We start from the raw sequence: 25,424 nt of genomic DNA, 5'->3' as shown, positions 1-25,424 counted from the left end.
AATTGGACCCACAACAAGGAATGACCTAATTCATCAAGCCCACAACAGAGAGAAATTTGCCATATTGATCGCCAACCTCAATAGAGATGGTACTTAAGAGGAGGAAGATAAACATAAATAAGACAAAGCTTATGATCAGTAACAAGAAAGAGATAACAGAAGGTCAAATCTACACCAACTAAATCCCTGTAGAAAGAGTGAGGCACTACAACTACCTCGGCACCATAATAAATTAACAATGGACCAACAACCAAGAGATAAGAGCGAGAATCGGGAAACCTCTTGGCATGCGATGCTACGTCTTCTCTGTTCTTTGAGATGTGGCTATATAAGAGGCTGACTGCCAGCCTCTTTTTCCTGCATTGCCAAAGAGTCATTTTAGTACCATACATGTTACTTAGTCCAGAAGATAAACTCATACAAACGGGGTTACTTTGCACTGAGCAGGGTAACTTTGCACCGAACGTGTAAAAGTATATTTTGTGTAAATCTACGCTCAATTTTCTTTAGATATTTGTACTACCTTTAGAACACATAGGCAATATCGCAATACATCAGGAAGACGCGCGCGATTGTGCCTGCGGTCGCCAATTATTCATCAGCAACGATTCGAATATCAACCTTAAAAATTTATTATTTTTTGGCTTTGCAAAATCATACAGTACAGACAGTCACAGCGGTCAAAAATTGGTAAGTACACATCTAATGATATATACCATAACCGATTGCGATTTTTAGTTGTTAAAATAACGGTTTTAAACCAGGATAGCAATAACAAAAAAAAACATTGTTGACATGTGCACTTAAGACGTGAAATTGGGTATACTTTGCACTGCCAACTTGCAAGTGGTGCAAAGTATCCCCAGGAGTAAAAGTTAAATAGAAAAATTGTTTTAGGAAATGCCCAGACATTATAAAAGGAAACTGGGATCTCGCAAATATGCAAACTACACAGAAGAAGATCTGAAGGCATGTTTGTCAGCCATAAAAGATGGCATGAGCACAAGAGTTGCAGCTGAAACCTTTAAAATCCCAAGGAGAACTATATTTTATAAATTAAAAGGAGTACACGCTGGAAAACCAGGATACCCAACAATATTCTCGTACGAAGAGGAAAGGTTACTGGGATGGAATTGCGGCAAATAATAAAGAGCTATTTAAATCGCCAAGGAAAAAATATTACTCGCTTTAAGGATAATACTCCAGGTATCGATTGGGTCAAATAAATTTTAAGTCGTCATAAGGACCTTACTGCAAGGATAGCCTCAAACATTAAACGAAGCAGAGCAGCACTCAATGCAGATCAAATGACTGAATACATTGAAAATTTAAGACAAACTATAACTGGTGTGGAGCCACATATGCTATTTTTAATTATGATGAGACTAACTTAACAGATGATCCCGGAAAAAAAAGGTGTTAACTAAACGTGAGGTTAAATATCCTGAACGAATTTGTAACTCTTCAAAAAGTAGCATTTCTCTTATGATGTGTGGAAATGCAGCTGGTGAGCTACTACCTCCTTATGTGGTGTACAAATCCAAGCATTTGTGGGACACCTGGACTGAAAATGGCCCCCCTGGTACACGTTATGCAAATACTGCCTCTGGTTGGTTCGAATCACAGACATTTGCAAATTGGTTTAACCCTATTCTATTGCTGGCTTAAAAAAATTCAGGGAAAGAAGGTCGTTTTAGGAGACAATTTGTCTTCTCATATTAATGTTGAAGTCCTGGATTTGTGTCGAAAACACGACATTCATTTTATATGTTTGACTCCGAATAGCACCCCTGTTACACAACCGTTAGATGTTGCATTCTTTGCTCCAATGAAAAAGTCCTGGAGGGAAATTTTATCTCAATACAGTCGAACCCGCTTATTAGAATCCCTGTTATGGGAATATCCCGGTTTATGGAATATAAATTCGAGTTCCCGAAACGTTTCCATTTACTCCTTAATAAATTTATCCTTTTATTGGAATAGGTTCTAATTAGATAATACCGCTTATTAGCATATTTTGCAGGTCAACGACTATTTTTTTTACAATTTTACTAAAAATTTAAATTATGTTTGGTTATTATGGTCAGTCGTCAAGGATTATGGATTAGATATTATTAGGGTAATAAATATTTATTACTTTGTTACGAGTACCAATTCGATTTTTAGCCGACAAATGCATGGGTCATAAAGTAATTTTTATTTGTCTACACAAAGGCACTGTTGCCTGCTATAAAATTGTTAGAAGCAGTTTATTTAGAATTCACCCAGAGAGGCTTATGGCTTTGTTAAATTCAATTCATCCATTTCTTGCCGCCAATAAAAGTTCCATTCAACCAATGGATTAAGGATGACCGCACGGATTAACAACAAAAAGCTATAATTACCGATAATTTCTCAAGAAAAAATAAGTAATTTTGTTATATGCATTTTAATAAGAAAATATTTACATATCTACATATTGCATACATTTTATATTAATTACCTACTGCTACTGTATTCATTCACATATATAGTATAATGTAATTTGGTATTTAACACATACATAGATAAGTAGTAGTTACACTACTGTATTATTGACGTAAAAAGACCTAAAACCATTTACATATACTGATTATGTAGGTGTACATATATGATATACATATTGGCATAGTATGTAAAACTACACATTGGCATAGTATGTAAATAATATTATTACGTATATTCGGTACACTTATTTCGACTAGCCACCAATGATCGGTTATTAGAATATCCCGGTTATAAGAATATTTTTGCCTGGTACAAAGGCTATTCCAATAAGCGGGTTCGACTGTATTCGCGGTGTGCAAGTACTTGGAAAGGGAAACGAGAAACGACCCTGCGCGAGTCGCGGAGAAATATTGCAACTATCTTAAATAATTCATATTGTCAATTGAAATTGTCAAATTGACGTATATTTCATACCTTCTGTCAATGAAGCAGAAAAATTATATATTGCTCCACAATATTGATATGATATGCAATTATTATATAAAGGTAAATTTAATTAATTGTATTTTGCTTGCAGTACTGCATTTTAATAACTAATTTTATTTACTACATACAATTGTTGATGTTTTCATAACATAACCTGAATCTTATTTTTTCTTCTTATTATTTTTTTTGGACTATGGCCTTGACAATTATCCAGTAACCAGGACTAATATAATTGGCCAATATAATGAAAAGTGCGAATAATAGTACAGAGCGTAGAAATAGGGGTCGCTTTGCCGAACTTGCACGGTCCCAATAAGGAAACTCATGTAGGCAGTAGATCAAATGTACTTGAGAAACAGCATTTTCCAACGCTTTTACGGTCATTAATCGAAAAAATGCAAAAGAATGGCGATCAGATATTAAAGTCCGGATTTAAGAAATGTGGTATCGTTCCTTGTGATGTAACACCGCTCATGGAGCGGTTAAAAACAACTAAGCGATCTAATGTGATAACTGATAGTGATTCAACAAATAATAAATCAAGTTCGTCTGATATCGAAAACACTTTCATTGAGTATTTAGAAGATAAAAGAAAGGAAACCACAAAGTTTAAGACACGTGGGAAGAAAAAGAAAATAACTGTTCCGGCAGGACAAAGTATTGCTCATTCTGAAATTAGTTTAAAAGATCTAACTGAAGCATCTACTTCCACACCTCATGAAGCTGTTGAGCCAGAAATCGTAGATGATTCAGAGGAGGAAAATGTTTTGGACGACCACTTTCCACTAGGCAGGGATTCATCAGACGATGAAATAAATGAGGTGCAAGGGATGGAAGAAGAAAGCGAATTTAATGAAAAACTCGCCTCCGGTTCTCTTGGAAGAAATATTGCTGAAAAAGTTAAAAACTCTGAATTAGATGTTGTTAAAAAAATATTGGTGAGTACGTTTTATTTTTCTATGAAGATCATGTTTACCCCGGCGTAATAACATCAATTGAAAATGATGGAGCGATGATCAGTGCCATGGCAAAATCGTTAAAGTCTTGGAAATGGCCAGAAAAACGCGACGAAATATGGTATTTGTGGGACAATGTCATTGGTGCCATAAAACCTCCCAAAAAAATTTCCAGACGAGGATTGTACATTGTTCCAGAATGCGACAAATTGTGGTGGGATTAGTTTCAATGGTATTTTCACTATTGTCGTTATAATAAAGCTTATTCATTTAAAATGTAGCAATGTTTTTTCCTTTTATACTTCTTTCATAAATGTAGGTAGGTTTAAATTAAAAAAATTGGCCAATGAACATTTTTTTGCATTTAATTGGTGCCAAGTTTAAAATCCTGTAGGATTACTATGCACCAGCAAGCATCTTGTAGCCAAATATTATTAAAATATCGAGTGGTGCAAAGTATGACTCTTCTAGGGTATACTTTGCACCACTAATAAAACTAGGTTTTTCTTTTAATTATGCAATATACCTAAAAAAATAGCTAAAATAAAAGCTATATTACGACCAGTTCAATAGATGTATATAATAAAAAGTTCAGATCTTCTTTCAAGTAACTTTATATCCACTCTAAGAAAAAAACATAATAATAAATGGTGCAAAGTAACCCCGCTTTACGGTATTAAGGGGCTAAATTTGGTACTCGGTATAAACTGAAATAACTAACAAATAAAACTTGTCATGGCCTCATGGATTAACACGATCTAGACGAGCTGCAGCATAAATGGCAAGTTAACTGTACCACATTTGGTATTTATGGCAGTCAACCTGTAAAATCCCGTGGACTGACCGGGTCACAAATGAGGAGATTCTCAGAAGAAGAACCGAGAGGTACTCATTATCTCCCTCAGTCTTTTCAGATAGGTCTCCCTCAGTATTTTCCATGTATTTCTGTATTGTTACAGAAACAGAGAGGTACAGACCACCATCACATCATAATGCGTAAAGATTCCAGATATTCCCTCCTAAAACCATCCTGCAAGGCCCTTGGCCTTGGCAAGAGAATCGAATTTAAATTACCATAAAGGGTACCTACATAAAAAATTATCTTAAAAAAATGAAATTAATTCCTAACGTAAAAGGAATTAATAATTAAAAAATAATTTTATTAAGACAATGATATCATAACACACTTTCGATTTGTTTATTAAACAAAAATTATTTTTAATATGTACAAGCTTCCTATTGTTTAACTTTTCAGTGGGATGAGAAGTTACTTAATCAAATTTAAATCAATGCTTAATAATAATAAAAAAATACTTCATTGATTTAATAGTAGGACGATGTATATTTTTACTGTTATTTTTGCAGTATTCCTAGGCCTATTCCTATCTCGTTTGCTAGCTACCCACATATATCTAGATAATAATAATATCGTATCACCTTGCCAGGGAGATCCTTTCGGATTGTTCTCGCGTCAATTGCATCTTTAACCCTGTTTCAAGTGGGTAACTACTAGTGTCGATAGGTAATAGGTACACACTAGCCCAGGGGGAACGACGCGACGGCTTAACGTACTTTCCGAAGCAGGGCCGCCGCGCCGCTACCATGTGTGCAATGCACACAGGCGGCCAAAAGCAGGCCACTGATGATATTTTTTTTAAACGAAAATAAATTCAAAAAATTATATAGTAATGATTCAGATATTTCTACAAACTCATAATATTTCAAACAATCTAAACAAAAATGCCGGAAAATGTTATTTATTATATGAACTGCCCTTTTGCAGCTGTAGTCATAAAGTAGTTCCGGGAATGCTTTTTAATTCAAAGTGGCTGGCGGCTTTCGAACTTTAAGATATTATCTACGTGGTCCATATACGATTTTTTCAAATTCTGAACTTAAGAGAGTACGATACGACAATAGGATACTTTCCGAGAATTTAGATAAGTGCTTGTTAAGTTGCTCTCATTGAGTAAAAAAAGTCTTTTTTTATTAACTCGATGGTTTAAAAAAATATTTTTTATTACTCGATGGTTGCTCTGTTATAATATTGTTCCTTTATGCTTATGTATGGTTATAGATGGGTTATAGTTCAGTCAAGTTGAGCAATTGATGATTTTAGACACGCTTTTGATAAACGATTTTGTTTGTAATCTATAGTAGTGCCTATTTCTTTTGCTTACTACTGTATTTCAAATAGGCCAAATAAAAATTTGGAACGTTAGATTACGAAAACGCAAACGCAAAAATCGCTTCGCTCATTCTGCAAACTTTCACATGCGTGCCTTAAAATTGTACTTTTAACACTTAGGTATATCATAAATAACTATTAGGAAATTGTAGTTGTTATTTTTGTTATTGATATTATTTTTCTTTTGACTGTATGTAAGCTTTGTCCATAAAATTGTAAAAATTTTCAGTGACAATAAAGCATATTTCTATTTTATTCTATTCTATAACATGTGGCTGACCAATAATTGGAAACACTTTCCACTGAAACCAATAAAATAGGTTTGAAAATCAATATTAATAAAACCAAGTCCATGATAATAAATGCAAGGAACAACACGCTATTTACTATCGATAACATGCAGATTAAAAATGTGGAAAGCTTTACGTATCTTGGAAGTGTCATAACAGAAAACGGAGGTATTTTACAGAAGACGATATTCGTGGATACGAAGAGCTCAACAAGCATTCAGGATGCTAGCGAGTATACTACAAGGAGAAAGATTCGAATATTGCAGTCAAATGTCATGTCTGTTCTACTTTACGGATGTAAAAACTGGAAAGTGACAAAGACCCTTCCAGACAAACTGCAGGTCTTTGTTAACAAAAATGTCTGCGAAGAATTGGTCGTATTTTCTGGCCAAATATCATCAGAAACGAAGATCTACTACACCTGAACCAACAAAAAAGGGTACCTAGATAATAAAGAAAATTCCAGAAAGTAGGCTTTTATTGGTCACACACTCCGAAAAAATAGTTCCAGTATTTCAAAGACTGCCATAGAATCCATCATGGACGAGATAGGAGATCAAGGAAAGTCTTGGAATGTGGGAAAGGCCTTAGCGCAAAATACAATCCGAAGACGCGTTTTCACTGAAGCTCTATGTTCCACTTAGGATTTCAAGAACATTTATATACAACATGGTTTCCAGATAGCTCTGACGAACGGCAATAAATGTTGGGCATTCAAAAAGATTGATGAACTGTAACGTCGCCCATAAAAAACCTAATCAATAAATGCAATTGTTTAACTTACGTAATTGAGTGGGACGATGATAGTAGATATATTTTCAATTTCAATTAAAGCTTTATAATAATTAAAAACAAAAATACAGTTCACTATACCTTGGTCGTTAAGAGTGTAGGAAGATGATTGCTATTATTGTAATCGTTGTAGTGGTATTCCTGAACCTCGGTAAGTACAAATATATAAGAACTATCAGAATTTCTTCGTTAGTCGTTGAAAACCTTTTTGTTAAAATAAGAAAATACATAGATAAAAAGTATTTTTGGAATTATATTATTCCTATGATATAAATTTGTTAATATGGTGTATTCCACGAATATACGACTGTTTTGGATTATCGCGACAACGAATATTTTAGTGTACAACATAAGAAGCACGAAAGTATTTTGCTCTAATAATTACTCCAATAAACAACAATATACAATTTGCAATTTACTTTCGTTCTTCATATTTTGCACAGTAAAATATTCGTTGCCGCGATAATCCAAGAGGGTCGTATATTCGTGGAATAGGGTATACAGGAAATAAAGGAATATTACACAATTATCTAAATATAAATTTATTAATTTTCATATACACTCAATGATTAATGTATTTTAACTGTTCTGTGAAAAATTTGTTAACGTTTCATCATGGCTTTACTCACTCCTGGCGGAGTGTTTGCCGCCCTTTTGGGCTCTCTGATTCATTTGCTGCGGTGAATCAATCCGCTGTTGTCTTTTTATTATTATAGCAGCGTGTTGTTTGACTTTGCCCTGTCTAATTTTCTTCCATTCTTTCCGGTCCTCACACTGCTCCTTCCAATTGTAGATTCTTAGCTTTTTATGTCTTCTAAGACCTGATCTCTCCAACTTGTCTTCTCTTTGGTCTTTGTTGTTGCACTTCAGTAGATTACTCTCTTTAGCTTAGAATCTGACTTAGCGCTCTCTGCGTGTCCCAGTCACCTAAGCTTTTGCGCTTTCGCGAACTTGGTTATGTCTTCACCCTGGATGGCTTCTTTAATTTCTTCATTGGTTAACCTTCTTAATTCGCCTACACCTACCCTCACCTGTCCCATTATTCGTCGAATGATCTTTCTCTCTAAGATTTATAACTTCATTTCATCTTTTTGTGTTAAGCACATCGTCTCTGCGCCATAGGTGATATTTGACCTGATTGCGGTCTTGTAAAATTTTAATTTGGTTGTTTTTTTAATGTGTTTTTCTTTTAACAATTTTTGGTAGTTCTAGTAGGTTTTATTACCCAGTAGGATGCTTTCATTTATTTCGTCCGTTTTCTATCATTTCTGCCATTCACCATCACTCTCAGATATTTGAAACAGTGTACTCTTTCAAAGGTATATGCACCAACCTTAATCTCTTTCTCGATGTTCGTACTCTCTCTTGAACACCTGCGGTATTTCGTTTTGCTCTGGTTTATTATACTAGCCTCCTCTTCTTTGCTTCTTTATCTAGTATTAATATTATCTTCTACATTGTGTTCAAGTCTTCATTAGCCAGTGCAATATCGTCTGCATACGCTATCAGTTGGGCTGAAGATTCGATAACAGTTCCCATAATTTTGGCTGCTCTTATTGTACCCTCTATGGCGATATTAAATAATATGTTTTTGATAAGGAATCTCCCTGTCTGACGCCTACCTCCATTTGTATTTCATCTGAGGGACCTTCCCTTGTTAGGATTCGTGCCTTGGATCCCTTCATCGTCATTTTCGTGAGCCTTACTAGTTTTCATTGAATGCCTAGTTGTTTCATAACATTACCTAATTAACTCCTCCCTTATTACACTGTAATAACCTTTAACTACCCGCGCATCAAGTTATAACATAACTACACGCGTGGCGTACTTTATACGCCACAAGAAAATACACTTAAAAACAGCGGAGTTTTTTTATTTTTTTTTTTTAAATAAACTTAGTTGTTTGTTATAAACCTTATTCGGCATCAGTGAATACTTGGAGTTCCTTCTCAGTAAGCCAATTGGGATTTATAACTGGAATCATGGAATAATAGCCCAGATGGGATACCATTTGACCTTGCATTAGGAGCTGCCCCAAATTTTATTTTTCTAATCTTTAGGGGGGTCAATAGTAGTATAAATTTAAAATCTCGACTAAATTTAACCGTTGCGTTAGCCGCCATCTTGATTTTAAACGAGAAGCGTTTTTGCTCAATATCTCCGCCATTTTCAACTTTTCGACAAAAAATATAGAAACTGAAATTGTTGAAAATACGATTTTCTATAATTTCGTTTATTATAATTTTTTTTCGTGCGGTACATATTTTCCGAGTTATGGGAAAAACAGTGACAGTTAAAGCATAATTATTGATTTATTGAATTATCTCGTTTATTATTACTTTTACAGCAAATTTTAGCCTATACAAAAATTAAGAGAATTAAATTTTGTACAATTTTGATCTCTTTCATTTTTTTGATAAAATCAATATTTAGGGTAGTACGTATGCGGTAAAGTCGCGAGCGTAAGACCCGATTGATTTTAAAGCAATTCGTAAAGTTAATAATAAATGAGACAATTCAATAATTATGCTTCCCTTCCGCTTCCACTATTTTCCTCCTTAACTCGGAGGATCTTGATCGCATAAAAAAATTGTGGAAAAGAAATTGTAGGAAATTGCGTTTCCAACAATTTTAGTTCCTTCCGTTTTTGTCGAAAAGTTGAAAATGGCGGAGATATTAAGCAACAACGGTTCTCTTTTAAAATCAATATGGCGGCTAATGCAACTGCGGAATTCAGTCGAGATTTTAAATTTACACTACCATTGATCTCCCCTAAATTTGGGGCAGCTTGGAAAAAAGATTCAATTCAGTAATTATGCTCCCCCACCACTTTTTACTATTTTCCCACTTAACTCGGAAAATATCAACCGCATGAAAAAAATTCTTTAAAAGAAATTGTAGGAAATCATATTTGGAACAATTTAAGTTGAAAATGGCGTAGATAGTGAACCAAAACAATTGATACAAAATCAATCAGGTCTTACGCTCGCGCCATTATCGCATAAATACTACCTTAAATATTAACTGTAGCAAAAAAATGAAAGAAACTAAAATTGTGTAGAATTTAATTATCTCTATTTTTGTATAGGAACATTTTTGTCGTAAAACTAACAATAAACGAGATAATTCAATAATTATGCTCTATTTATATATAACTGTCACTATTTTCCGCTATAACTCGGAAAATATCGATGGCACGAAAAAATTGTAAAAATAGAAATGATAGAAAATTACATTTTCAACAATTTTGGCTGTTATACTTTTTGTCGAAAAGTTGAAAATGGCGGAGATATTGAGCAAAAACCGTTCTCGTTTAAAATCAAGATGGCGGCTAACGCAATGGCGGAATTCAGTCGAGATTTTAAATTTACACTACTATTGACCCCCCCCTAAAAAAGACTAAAAGAATTAAATTTGGGGCAGCTCCTAATGCAAGGTTAGGCCTGTTATTCGTCTAACCCACTGGACTATAACTGGATTCCATGATAAATAAAATTACAAATAAAAAATTGTTTGAAATGTGATTTTTTACAGGAGAAAAAGTATTGTTTATAAAGAAAAATATATTTTGTGCCATAATGACTAAAAAACAATTGAAATATGTACTCATATTACGACTTATATCAATATAATCGTGGCGTATATTGTCCACCACCGGAAACAACAAATAATAAACTGTAAATTACGATCTTCCCAGAACGCCGATTATAATGAAACTAAAACCAAATTGTAAATTGTAAAGCACATTCCAGTAATAGGTTAGGGAGATAAACAAGTTCAAAAATTAAATTTTTAAATATATTTGCAGTAGAATTCTTATATTTGGCGTAGAAAATACGCCAGCGCGTGTAGTTAAAGGATAAGGGAGGAGCTAATAATAAGCAATAAACAAGCGTAAAGCTGTAGGTTGCTTGTAGTAGATAAACATTATTATTATAGTATTTGTACTACAAAAGCGATATTACGTAGGTCAAAATTTTTGACGTAAGAGAACTGTCAAAACATTAGAATGTGACTTTTCATTATTGCCATGTTTATACATGGCTTATACATGGCAATAATGAAAAGTCACATTCTAATGTTTTGACAGTTCTCTTACGTCAAAAATTTTGACCTACGTAATATCGCTTTTGTAGTAAAAATACTATAGTAGATCTACTCCGTGCTCGCAACTTTTTCGACGATTTGCGTTACAATGTGTATAGCGTCTATTGTTGACTTACCCCCTCTGAATGCATGTTGGTATTTACCTATTTTTGTTCTCGTTTCTTTTTCTATTCTTTGTCTGATCAATGTTATTAATATTTTGTACATTGTATTTAATAGCGTGATTCCCCTATGGTTAGTACCTACATTTTGTTTTGTCGCCTTTTTTAGGGATTGGTGTTAGGTATCAGATCTCATTTCCAGTCGTTCGGCATGCGTTCTTCTTCCCATATTCGTTCTATCAGCTTGTGGAAGAACTCATTTATAGTGTCGTGTGGTCCTGCTGTTTTCCTCAGCTTCCTTGTTAACGTTTATCACAGTAAAATGTAAGACTGTGCTTAATTTACAAACGAATACATTAAGTACTCTGCATGCTGACTTTGTACACCAAATCTTATTTGCTATTATTAGAAGTATAGTTTCAATATAAATATACCAATAAGACAAGAGTTAGTAAATTTACTATTTAAGGGCTTCTTGGGAAGATGATACATAAAATTGCCTCTTCCTGTCAAAAGTTAACTGGAGAAAACATGTAGGTACCAGAAAATATATCGTACCTGTTACACAATGCTACTTGTTTCTTCTTCTTCAAGTTCCGCTCCTATCGGAGATTGAAAATGATTCTGGCAATTATAATTTTGTTGGTTACGCACCTGAATAGTTCAACTGAGGGCTTCGCCCTAAAACCCCATAAAATCGTAAAAAATGGCAGAAATCGCAATTTTCATTTAGGTACTTACCTAACAGCTTTGACTTCATTTGCGACAAAATATAAAAATTGGATACGAAAGCTGCCCTTTTCACCTTTAAAATGCATTTTGATTTTTGTCGATGGGACATAAGATACACAACATATCGAATTTTTACTGTCGAGTTGATATACATTCATTCATTGACATTGTAAATGACTCACAGAAATTGTCAAGAAATGTGAAACATCTTATCTTGGACACATATTTAGACACGACATGTATAACTCCCTTCAACTCATTATGGAAGGGAAAATAGAAGGAAGACGCGGCCCGGGTAGACGACAAATGACCTGGCTGCGCAACATCAAAGAATGGACAGGATTAGACTTTCAAAGTCTAATAAGAAAAGCCCAAAACAGAGAAGACTTTGCAGAAGTCATCGCCAACCTTCGCTAAAAAGACGGCACCCAAAAAGAAGAAGAAATGATGTTCCAAATCGCCAGTCGCTTACGGCGTTGTTTCAGAGAGAACGGTACTTTCTACACAAAAGGTGCTAATAAACATTTTTGGTCAAAATGATCTCAGCTACATTTCTTGTTTAAAATATTTTTTTCTACGGCATGCAGATTATTGTTAAATCCATGTTTTTTTCGCCCCCCCCCCCTTCGAGGGGAGGTTTAGGGGGAATGTTAATTTTGGGATTCCCAAAATTAACATGTTCAGCAAAATGCAGCTGGTTCGTAGGATTTTTGGAGGTCAAATGTCTAAAGATTGGTCCAATAGTACTCTGGCAAATGCTTGCAAAATTTTGGAATGTGTTTAATTCGTTGAACAATAACATTTGTTTTTAATACAGATTTCAGTTCTCTACAAATAGTTTCCCATGACTTTTGATGTAAAGTAATTAGAGCAGGAATTCAACAATTTAGAATTTCCCATTGAATTTCTTATGGCCGGTTTGACGATTCACCACCCGGTATAGATCTGAAACAAAAACATTTTTTTGAAACTTGGCGTATAATACTTTATTTCAAAAAATCCACGAGGAAAATAAAATTCCTGTAGCTGGTTGTATACCATATATAACAAAAATACGAGATCCTTTGTAAAAGGTATATTTAAAATTTCCTAAATAAGGGTTAGTGGGGTGCTAAAATAGCATGCCCAAGCCTCCAAAATGTTTTGGGTAAAAACCCTTTAAATGTTGAAAATTGTTGTGATATACTTTTATTTATTTATTTATTTATAGTACTATACAAAGGACCTGGCCTCTTGTGACTAATCCAGGTCGTTTCCTGATGGGATTACAGTAGTTTATCATCTTTACATTATTATTACTTTAAGAATTTTCTATATTTGACTAGTTAACCATAGCCCTAATCTACTACTAATTATGAAAAGTACAAATTGTAGACAGTTCTAATGAACAAATAATAACAAATAAACAAAAACTAATAAACAAAAGATAAATTATTAATTTTTTTTGAACATATAATTTTTATAAAAGTGCTCCCATTTCTCATTCTCAGATGAGAAATGCCAGCACTATTCATCTAAAAATAGTCACGAATAATTTTAAGTGCAGGTCTAATCGACTTCATGATTTAATGGTATTTCGGTGAGTCTCAGACCATTGAGTTTTAAAATTTCAGGTTTTTAGTTTAATTTTTTTTTGTTTGATTAATAATTTTTTAATTTTTAATTTATTTTATTTTATTTTATATTTGATATTAATTTTTAATTTTTTATTATATAAATCTTTATTTAATTATTCCAATATTTTATTTTATATTTTTATATGTAATTTAAATTTTTTTTTCTGTATAATTTCTTATTCAAATTCATAGAGGTTGGATATTATTTACTTGATTTCTTCTTCGTCTAATATTATATAATTCTAATTGTTTCTTTGATATTATGTCCGCTAAATTGTTTAGTGTATTAAATAATTCTTCATTTTGTATTATATTTTCTATATTTATGCCAACAAGGTCCCTTCTCATTCTTTGTAGTTCTTGTGTATTTGTTTGTCTTTCGCAATTAAATACTATGTGTTCTGGTGTGCCTATTTCTCCACATTCACAATATTCATTGTCTTTTAAGTTAAATCTATGTACGTATGTTGGGTACGGACCGTGCCCTGTAAAAAAATGTATTAATCTTTTTTTGGGTTAAATATTATTTAAATTTGGAATGAAATTGTAGAGACGTCTTGCTTTAGGGGAATTATCTCATTCGTTTTGCCATTTTCTATTTAATATTTCTTCTAATTCTCTTTTTGTTCTGATTTCTATTCCCATTAATTATTTTAGATCTTAAATGTGATATACTATATTTTTTTAATAATACTTAGTACTTACTTACTTTCCGTGTCCGGAACACCAACAACTTTAAATTCTGTATTTCCAATGGTTGGCCACATGGATGGCCCTGTCATTTGCTATAATTAAGTCTTCTTCTGTGCAGGTCTCTCTTATCTCTGTGTATGATAGTGCGCCACAGTCGCAGGTATCGTCCTCCTGGTATCCCCATTTTTTCAGGTTACTAGCACAACCTGAAACGCCGGTTCTTAGTCTGTTTAGCGCTTTCCAAGTCGGATACGGTAAATTATGTCCAGCAGCCATTTCCTCTGAGGGAGGAAAATGTGTCGCGGTAGCTGATGCTTGCCATAGGTGTATTCGGTGTGTCTCTGGCGCTTCGGGGATGGATCTTAATGTTTTCAGGAAGCTTTTCCGAGATCTTGGTCTGCTTGGCTGAGTTTGGTGGTCATATAAGGGGTGTCTTCGGTCCGTCTCCTGCTTTTTTCGTTCTGCCTCTGACGTGACCTTCCTCCTGATAGGTGGTGGAGCAATCCCAGCTATGGGGTATACCTCTTCGATAGGTGTCAGTTTCAGGCAACCCGATATTATATGAACCGTTTCATTTGGAGCCACGTCGACGTTCTTTGCGTGAGCAGAATTTGCTCATACTGGTGCTCCGAAGTGTGTGGTTGTGCTCCCCATTTTGTATTAGTTAGCTTTCGGATGATATTTTTTCTGGCACTTACTTTCTTCTTGACATATTGACAGTGGTATCGGTAAGACAAAGTTCCATTTAGACGGACGCCAAGGTATTTTGCAGCACATACCTGGGTTTTTGTGGGATTGGGATTCAGATGGTTTTTATCGTAGTAAAGAGCTAAGTCTCCCAGGGCATCTGTCAGTTTCACTTCGACTTCATTGAAGGTTCTTCCCTGAGCTGCCACAGCTGTATTTATCAGCGTAAATAAATTGCCTTGTTTGTTGGTGTATGGGTTGGTCGTTGGTGTATATGTTGTAAAGAATCGGCGCGAGGACACTTCCCTGTGGTAGCCCATTTTTTTGGTCCCTCCACCGACTGTTCTTGGACTGGAGCGTTTCGTAGAAGCATCTATTCTGGAAGAGACATTTCACTAACCTTGTTAGTCAGAAATTCTTTGTAGTTTCGTAGAGTTTTGCGAGTAGCCGTTGATGGTTAACTGGTCTATGAACGCTGAACGCAGTCTGATTTTTGCATGAGAGTTTACTGAAAGGGTATCAAATCAATTGGAAGTTCTGTCGGACAAAATACATATGACGTTTTCGTGGTCTGACCGTTCCAAATTTTTAACCTGTTCCACAATTAAAACGTCCCCTGTTCCAGTTTTCCCATATATCAAAGTTTGTCCGACTAGACACCCTTAACCTATTAACAAATTTTCAGCTTGCTATTAATCAACTTTTTTTCATACGCAGGATCCAGACCTATAAGTATTATTAAAAATGTATAGTACCCATATCACAACAACTTTCAACATTTAAACGGTTTTCACCCAAAATATTTTGGTGGCTTAGACATGCTATTTTTTGGCTTTTAATAACACTCATGAGGGATTTCTTAATCCGAAAACGTTCTGTGATTTAATATAAGCGTTATTTAGGGAATTTTAAATATACCTTTTACAAAGGATCTCATCGTATTTTTATTTTTTTAGTTTATTTTTAGGAAACTGTAACTACACAATCGACACTCATGTCAATTGGAGATTTGTTCCAAATGATATTTGCGGAACCACGAAGTACGACGGGCATCGCAGCAGAATCATTGGTGGAAAAAAATCGAAAGTAGGGGAATTCCCATGGCTTGTAAGACTGGGATGGAACTTTTTAGGCTTTAAATATTGGAACTGTGGCGGAACCTTGATTACGGAGAAATATGTTTTAACAGCTGGTCACTGCTTTTATAACGATGCGTAAGTAGAAAAGTTTAAACAGTTACCGCCACGCTACTAGACACACGGGTACATAGTCCTGGACCCTTCACTTGTTGCACTGTTTACTTTTATGTATAGTGACGTCTAGAATGTCATAAAATGTATAGAAACCAATATAAACGTATAGACAAGGCGAAAACGGCGGGTTCATTGGAAAAAATATTCCCATGAGATTTTTTTGCATAATCACATTTGTGAGACACCCAGAATAAGGTTCAAGAAGTCGCCCACGCGAAAACTGGTCCAAATTTTTTTTAACATTTTTTTTAATAAAATTGTAAAAATAAGTATTTTTGGTCCAGACAAACATTTTCAGATTCTTTGGGCCATTCTGGATAAAAAAGGTCTCTTGTAATTTTTCTCTAAAGTTGATCGTTATAGAGTTATGTATAAGCAATTTAAAATTTGAAACACGCGAATATGGCCATTTTTAAGACTTAATAACTCGATTAATAGTTATTTAACCAACAATTGTATTAATAAGGGCGATTGCGTTAATGTTCGAGATTGTTAATCGCCGTTTTAATTCACGAGTTCGTTACAAAACTTTTCCGTCAACCGTACTTTTCAGAAATAAAGATATATCCATGTTTTGATTTTTCAAATACACAGAATTTTAAACAATAAGGTAAATAATGACATACAATGACAGATAGTACTAACAGCGGCTACTTGATTTTAAATTTTTTAGTGGGAATATAAATGGTATATGTTTGGTTGCCTACATCATAGGTCACTGCCAATCACAGAGCGTTTAATTAATTTATCCAAGCAATGTATGTTGTGTTGCCTATAATGAAATCGTTCATTAATAGAAAATCATTCATTAATAGGGGTCATTAATCAATGATTTTGAGGGTGTTAAAATTGATCATAAATGGACGGCCGACGGAAAAAATTATTATTATGAAATTCAGAAAGTGACCAAATCAAAGATTAAAGCCTCCACAGGCACATTGACTGCCGGAATGGCATCTCTCTCGCACTCATCATTACCGGCCGCCTAATACGTGCACGTGCATGGCGCTCATTATTTTTACTTAAAAATAACAGCTTAGTGATAAAATAATGACAAAAATTTCTTCAGGATCTTGTAGGGCGGGCTTAAAATTTTTATTTGATCACCTTCTGACTTTCTGACTTTCTGACTTTCTGACTATAATAATAACTTTTAACCGAGTTATTAAGCCTTAAAAACCCCCATTTTTCGTTTTTTTTTTCAATTTTAAATTGCTTATAACTCGAAAACGAGCAACTTTAGAGAAAAATTATAAGTGACCTTTATTGTCCAAAATGGTCCAAAAAACCTAAAAAAATGTGTATGGGCCAAAATATTGATTTTTGCAATTTGATTAAAAAAAATTGAAAAAAAATTTGGACCACATTTCACGTGGGCGACTTATTCTGGGATGTCTCACAAATATGATTATGCAACAAAATCTCAAAAAAAGACTCGAAACCGGTTGCCCCATGATTATATAACAACTAATAAAATACAAACTTAAGATTGCGAGTATTGACTCAATTACTATATCCAATTGTAATAATATTTGATTTATCCTCCCACTCAAAATGGTCCGGAACATTTTTTTAATAATCAAAATGTCAAAATATGAAGGAAAAATTCGATTTTTTCATTGGTTTTTTGCTTAAAACTTTAAAACTATTGAGAATCTATCTGAGAAAAGTTGTACTGACATAAAAGTTGCGTAATTAAATTTCCTATAATATAGAATTGGTTAAACATTTAAAAAATTAGTCACCCTTGTTGAAAAATAATAATTGCGAAAAAAACATACAAAAACAAGTATTCGTATTTTACGTTTTTCAACCATTTATGCTACACTTAGGACCTTGATATTTGACCCAGAAAAACTTTGTGATATAGTAAAACAACAAGATCGGTTTAATAGATTTTGTAAAATAAATTTTGCAATCCAGCTTTCTCCAAAAACATTCATTATTTTAAAATATTGCAGGACTGAAAATAAAGCAAATAGCAAGTTGATTTTTTTTTCTTATAGAAGTGTACTGTACCGTTCATTTGCAATTTGAAAAATTAAACTCGATTAGGTACCACGGCGTCAGGAAATTTTTTAAATAAACATTAATTTTTGATGCTACGCGCAGGACAGCGTGTTCGATTCACACAAGTTGATTTCCACCAAAATTTCTTCGAATTTTTATCTAATATATTATTTTCTTACTCTATATTTTGTTGTATTTTAATATTTTAATTCCACAAAGATCAAACTAATTTTATTATTGTTTGTGAAATATTGTTTAAACAATTGCATATGTTTGAAAATAATAAACTTTTATTCTCTAAGTTAAAATATATGAACAAAGAAAGTTTTTGCTAAAAAAGTGTTATTTCAAAGGATAGAGTACGTGTTTTTATTTTGCAATAAACAAATTTATTTATTTATATCAAAATGTAACAAAAATTAAAATGTATCAATCATTATCAAAGGTCATTGGAATGCTCAATCAGAGCAAACTATCCGCTCTCCTGCGCGTAGCACCAATAATTAATGTTTATTTAAAAAACGCTGGACGGAAGGGCCGCCCGAGAACTTTATCGTACCGATCTATTATCGTTATCGTACTAGATACTGGCATTCTATAAAAATAACAAAGTTACTCGTTATTTTGATATTATAGAAACACCTTGTATACTTGAAAATATTTTATGGTTCTACGCATCATTAATTCCCGCATTTGAGAAAATGTTCGGGGACACACTATAGATTATTGCATAAATCAATAGAATATTAGTCATACTTTCATTTCAAATTAGTCCATTTTTCTGAGAAATTAATAGTTTACAATATTTGCATTTTACTGCATGGATTGTAATGAAATTTTGGGAGTAGCACAAAGCCCAATCTCCTAATTCAAAGTCTATCCTATATACTATGGCGCTTTTATCATGGGGGCGATTCTCACCACTCGGGGATAAAACATTTTATTTTCGAATTGCATGGAGCAAAAGGAAGAATTTTAAGAAAACTTAAAAATGCGCTCTATAATTTGATCTTATTTTTTTCACCCGTCCAACTTTTTGAAAGTAGAAATAACACTATATTAAGAGGTATTGCAAAAGAAAAACAATGCATTTAAATTCTGGTGAATGAGGGGTTAAACGTATGTACTTCTCATTTTTCCTTAAAGTGCATTAGTCATATATTTTTTTGCACCATATCTCGCTTAGTTTTAATGTAACCGACATTTAACGGTGCTCGTTTTAAAGGCCTTTTCAAACACTACAAAAGCATGAGCACTTTGAGCATGCACCAAAAAACAAACTCTTTTTACCTACCATAAATCTCTTTTTGTATTATAAATAAAAAATTTACGAAGGAACGAATCTCTTTGTTATTTATAATTAAAAAAAATTTTATATAGTATTTTTAGTTTGATGCATAGTTTTTAAGGTATTCACAAAAAACCGTCCGAAAACGTGTCATTTTTAAATGAAAATGGCCAATTTTCAACTACGCATAACTCAAAAAGTATTGAGTTCTCAAAAAAAGTATAGATCAGTTTTTGCTTAAAAATAGGTTCTCTAGCCACTTCCATGCTTATTTTGACCAATAAATTTTCCACCCCCTTGAAGGGGTGGGAATTGCCCCAAGATAAAAGCGCCATAGTATATAGGGTAGATTTTGTTTCTTGAGCTATTCCCTACTTACTGTGAAAATATCAAGTACATCGATGTAGTAGGATGGAATTTGGAGCCAAATACCCTCATTGACTGCCCTATAATAATGCTCTGGTATGATCGCGTGAGAGGGGACACACACAAGATTCTAGCAAAATTTCAATTTTCTGTAACTTTTCGAGTTTTTGAGTTACAGCAACGAGTTTTATGTCATTGGAAAAATAATTTTACATTCTTTCAAATTTAGTAAAAATATATAGGGCGTATGTAAAAAAATTAAGATTTTTCTTCATTTCCGGTTAAACCGGAAGCCATATTGTGGGTAAAATTTATTGTGCTAATAGATAACAAAGTACTATATATGTCTGCAAAATTTCAAATTTTAGTTTCTATTACAGAGGTAATTACGGGCACTCGAATATTTTTTTATAAAAAATTCATAACTCCCCTCCTATGAGGGGTTAAGAAATCTGACCAATGTTATTCAATTTACTGATAAGATATCAAAAATATATAAAAAAATAAACAAATTCCTTGGAGTCATTTTTGAGAAAATTTAGTTCAAATTTATGTCAAATTTTGACCCCTTAAATATAGGCAACCCATAACTTTTTTTGAAAAACGATAATATTCTTCTTATAGCCCCATCTTTAGGCTATATAAATGTTTTTTCAAATTAAATTTATCTTAAACAAGTTTTTAGATTGGTAGGGAAATGTATCGGGTGGGCGGTCGGCCATGCTGGCCGCCATTTTGGATTTGGAAATGTCAAATTCCGTATTTCTATTCACCTATCGATGAGCTAACTTAAGTTAAATTTCATTCGTTTCGGTCAAAATTTGCAGAAACGGGCCCCAAATAACCCCTCTATTTCGGCCCCCCTTTGAGAGGTTTTTTTCAAAAGCTTAGTTTCTCGACAAAATTCTCTTAAACTTACTCATACCGAATTTCATCGAAATCGGTCCAGTAGTTTTTGCTGGGCGGTGGCGACATACGTACGTACATACGTACATACTTCCGACATGTTTTTTTTATTTGCTTTTTAGACTCAGGGGGACTCAAAACGTCGAAAAAAAGTGAAATCTGAAATTTTTTTTTTGCACGATCCTATAACTTTATCTATTATACTCATACTGCGTATGTAGTACGATAAAGTAAAAAATCCTGACGCCGTGGTGGTTAATCGATTTCAGTTCTGCAAATTTCAAATGAAAGGTACAGTACACTTCTATAAGCAAAAAAAAAATTAACTTGCGATCTGCTTTATTTTCAGTCCTGTAACATTTTGAAAAAATAATTGTTTTTTGCGAAAGCTGGATTGCAAAATTTATTTTGCAATAGTTATTTATGATATAAGTGTTAAAAGTACACGTTTAAGGCACGCATGTGAAAGTTTGCAGAATGAGCGATAGCGAGTTCTGCAATTCACATGAGTGCCTTAAAAATGTACTTTTTAACACGCATATCATACAAAATTTTTTCTACAAATGTAATTACAGGAAAATATCTACAAAAACTTTTACTTGAACTTGACTGACATTCCATTTTTATATTTTTTTGACATTACATCAAAATTGCCTATACGGTCAATACGAACTGCAGTGCCTTAATAGTATATTGTGCAACAAGTGCAGAAAGGTACTAATTTCTCACGAGTTTGAAAAGTTGCGGTACGAGCGCAAGCGAGTGCCGCAATTCAAACGAGTGAGAAATTACCTTTCTGCACGTGTTTCACACTATACTTTTTCTACAAGCACAGTTTTTCCTAAAAATAAAAATCACAATTTCCAAACGACGATTAATTATAATAGGTACCTATGTGATAAATTTTCAACTGTATTTAATTAATACCTACTAATCAATTTAAATTCCTTATACCTAAATAAATTGCACAGAAATCAGTTAAAAAATTAATGCACTGCTTTAATTTGTTTAAATTTAAACAATTATTACACATTATTGACATTATATTTATGCAGTCACGGATTTACACAAAACCTACTCCATTCGACGTCTCTTGCACAGGTTGCTAAATCCTTATTGGTTATTTGATAATTATAAAATGTTTAATATGAATAAAATTGTAAAATAAAACAGTTGTAACATCCATAATTTAGTTTCTATGCTATAGTTACATATAATAATTGTCATATAGATAGATAGATAGATAGATAGATACATTTATTTCCTTTTAAAATTTTACAATTTTATGGAAAGGGTGAGAACAAATATTTCGTTCCTTTTCTTCATCCCAAGAAACACACAATATGTTTATTTTAGGGATAAACAAAAGAAAGAAATAAATAAAAAAAAAAAAAAAAAAACAACGAGTTATATAAGAATTAATTAAAGATACAAAGTATAATTTACGTATTTAACTATTCATTTATGATGAAAGACCTAAGTTTTAGAACATTCCAGATATAGCCAGCTATTATTTTAGCTGAATATACTGTAATGTTATTTAAGGTATGAGTTACAGTATCAATATCGGCTATATAATTAATGGATGATTGTTTCATACAAGAATATATTGGACAATCAAAAAGTATATGTTCAATTGTTTCTAACTCCTTATTGTTACAAATAGTACAGATTTCATTAGGATTAATTTTATATGTAGAATCCTTATAAGTGAACGTTAAGCAGAATGAATTACATAATCGAAGCTGTGCAATAGTTCTTGTAATCTGGATGGGCATTTTTAGGCATAAGTATTTTTGACTTAATTCGGAAAGAGCTAGGTGTTTATATAAGGGGAGAAAATTGGATTGCTGACAAAGAGAAATATCTAATTCTGAGAGCTTATTTTTAAATTTGATTAACAAGGCTTTTCTATTCAGTTGTAGGGAATGAAGGGAGAGATTATTCCAAATAGGTTCAGCATCAATAAAAGTAAAAAGTGATTTTACCTGCGCTGCCCAGTTATACCTGCTATCGGTCTCCATCAGTTGTAGTTGACGAAAAAAGCACATTTTGGGGTAACGGGAATCGTCCATCATATAAATTTTCTTTAACCAGTTTAGTGTCCACTTGAATATATTATACAAGAGTTTGACTCTGCCGCATTCTACTCTGACTATGTAACCGGGTGTGGATATGGGAAGCATAAGAATTCGTTTTAGGAATTGTACTTGAACTTGTTCGAGAACATCTACATAACGGAGTGCCCATACAGAAATACAATTGGAGATTGTACTTGTTACTAATGCATCAAAAAGTTGTAGCCTCGTTTGCATGCAGTCAATTTTAAGTTTAGCTAGAACAGGTATAAGTGCTCCAGTTGCTTGTTTAGCTTTCGCATTACTCACATCTGCCATTTCACGGAATAGAGACGAAGAGGCAAAAGTCACTCCAAGGTAATTATAGGTGTTAGTTAATAGAATGGGATATTGATTGAAAGTGAATTTAATATTATTTTTTAAGTTATAAGGACCCCTAGAGAAACACATAATTTTAGTTTTAGCAGTATTGACAGTAAGTTTGTTTTGTTTGCAGTAATCCTCCAACATTTTTAATTTTTTTGATATATCGATCTCCGAGTGACCTAATATTACCAAATCGTCAGCGTATAAAAGCATAAGAATTTCATTTACGTTATTAACATTGATGCCTTCTGCTCCGCGGCTTTTAAAAAAATCTTCGATGTCTGCAAGAAATAACGCAAATAACAAGGGACTGAGGACTTCTCCCTGTAACACGCCCTCACAAATGTTAAACGATTTAGTATATTGCTCGTCAGCATTAACCCTAAAGGTAGCATTAGAATAGAAAGATTTAAGTAGAAGTACAATTTTAGAGCTAATACCTAAAGCAAAAAGTTTAGACCAGAGCAACGCGTGGTTAATGCAATCAAAAGCCCGCTTAAAGTCAACAAACAATACAAATAGCTTGCGCTTTTTAAATCGGAGACGAAATTGAATGATGGATGTAAGAGTATAGACATTATCGTAACAACCACGTTCTTTACGAAAACCAGATTGGGATTCGGGAAGTATATTAAACGATTCTACCCAATTGACTAAACGGTTCAAAATAATTTGCATGAATACTTTAGTAATGCAGTTTACTAAAGCAATTCCCCTGTAATTGGAAGGATCGTTAGAGGGACCTTTTTTGTGGAGCATTTTTAGAGTAATTTTCGACCAACTATTAGGAAAAGTGGAAGTGTTGAAGATAGTATTGAAAAATGAGTTAAGGTATAAGATCCAGTTATTTGGTAAGTATTTGTAAAACTCATAGGGAATATTATCAGATCCTGGAGCTTTGTTGTTTTGACAGGAATTTAAAGCTAAGTAAATTTCATTGGTGGTAATAGGATTATCAAAATACGGATTCCTCGCATCGAAATAGAGGGTTGTGTCCACTATCCCGGCTCCCATAATTTCAGAGTAGAATGTTTCCCATGTTGCAGCAGGTAAAGATATGTAACTATTTGAAATATTTCGAGCTCTTTTAATATGAAACCAAAAAGTTTTTGAATCAGTAGAGTTGGAAATATTACCAATAATATTTTGTTGAAATTCAGTTTTTTTTACTTTTAATAATTTTTTATACTCTGCTTTAATAATTAAGTATTCGTTTTTAGTTTGATTTGAGAAATTGTTTTGTTGACAAATTTTGAGTTTACTTTTAACTGATTTCTTTAGATCTCTACATTGACAATCATACCACGGTTTGTGTTTATTAGGTCTGTTAGGAGCGATTATACTTTTTGACAGCCCAAGATTATCAGCTGTTTTATAAATATTATCCAACAGGTTTTTGTTTGCCATTTCGACATCATGAATTATGTGCACCCCCGCCGAATTTTGCATGTTTAGTTTATAAGACAAAACTAAAGATTCATTTAACTTAAAAATAGTTTTATTTTTTATTATAGTTTCTTTCATAGGTGAAAGATACGTTTGAGTTATAAAGCATGAAACAGGAAAGTGGTCTGATAAAGTACACGTTGTATTTACGTAAACATCATTAACAAAGTGCAAATGTGAGTTATTTACCCAGACTAAATCTATTGTACTCTTGCCCATAGGGCCGACGAAAGTAAATTTTGCAGGCCGATCAGAAATACACCTACCATTTAACAGACAGAACCCGTTAAAATTCATGAAATCAAGAAGGCATCTACCTTTTGCATTAATTACAGTATCTAAACTTTGTCTCTCGTCAAAAAAATTTGTGTTTTCAAATATTTCAGGAGGGGATACGTCATTGTCTGAAACACGGGAGTTAAAGTCTCCTCCAATAATTATAGGTGTATCATTAAATTTCTCTAAAATATTAGATAACACCTCCTGAAATAGTGACAATAAATATTCAATACTTAGACTAGGTTTAAAATAAACGTTACAGACTACAAATTTATAATTATTGCTAGATATTAAACAAAAGATCCACCAAGGTGATTT

General features: G+C 33.2%; 1 protein-coding gene across 1 annotated transcript in view; it reads left to right on the top strand.

Moving 5' to 3' along the window:
* The first annotated feature begins 7,188 nt into the window (after nt 1-7,188).
* The window catches only part of LOC114333008 (serine protease easter), a 105,268-nt gene continuing 87,032 nt past the window's right edge, over nt 7,189-25,424 (top strand). Inside the window, exons 1-2 of the mRNA XM_050648970.1 lie at nt 7,189-7,329; nt 16,082-16,328. Of these exons, the coding sequence (XP_050504927.1) occupies nt 7,284-7,329; nt 16,082-16,328 (293 nt within the window). The 5' untranslated portion in view covers nt 7,189-7,283. The remainder of the gene's footprint in view (nt 7,330-16,081; nt 16,329-25,424) is intronic.

This window comes from Diabrotica virgifera, chromosome 4, assembly GCF_917563875.1.
Source record: "Diabrotica virgifera virgifera chromosome 4, PGI_DIABVI_V3a".
Classification (NCBI taxonomy): Eukaryota; Metazoa; Arthropoda; class Insecta; order Coleoptera; family Chrysomelidae; genus Diabrotica; species Diabrotica virgifera.
Note: the sequence above shows the minus strand (reverse complement) of the source record. Positions and strands in the feature narration are given on the sequence as shown.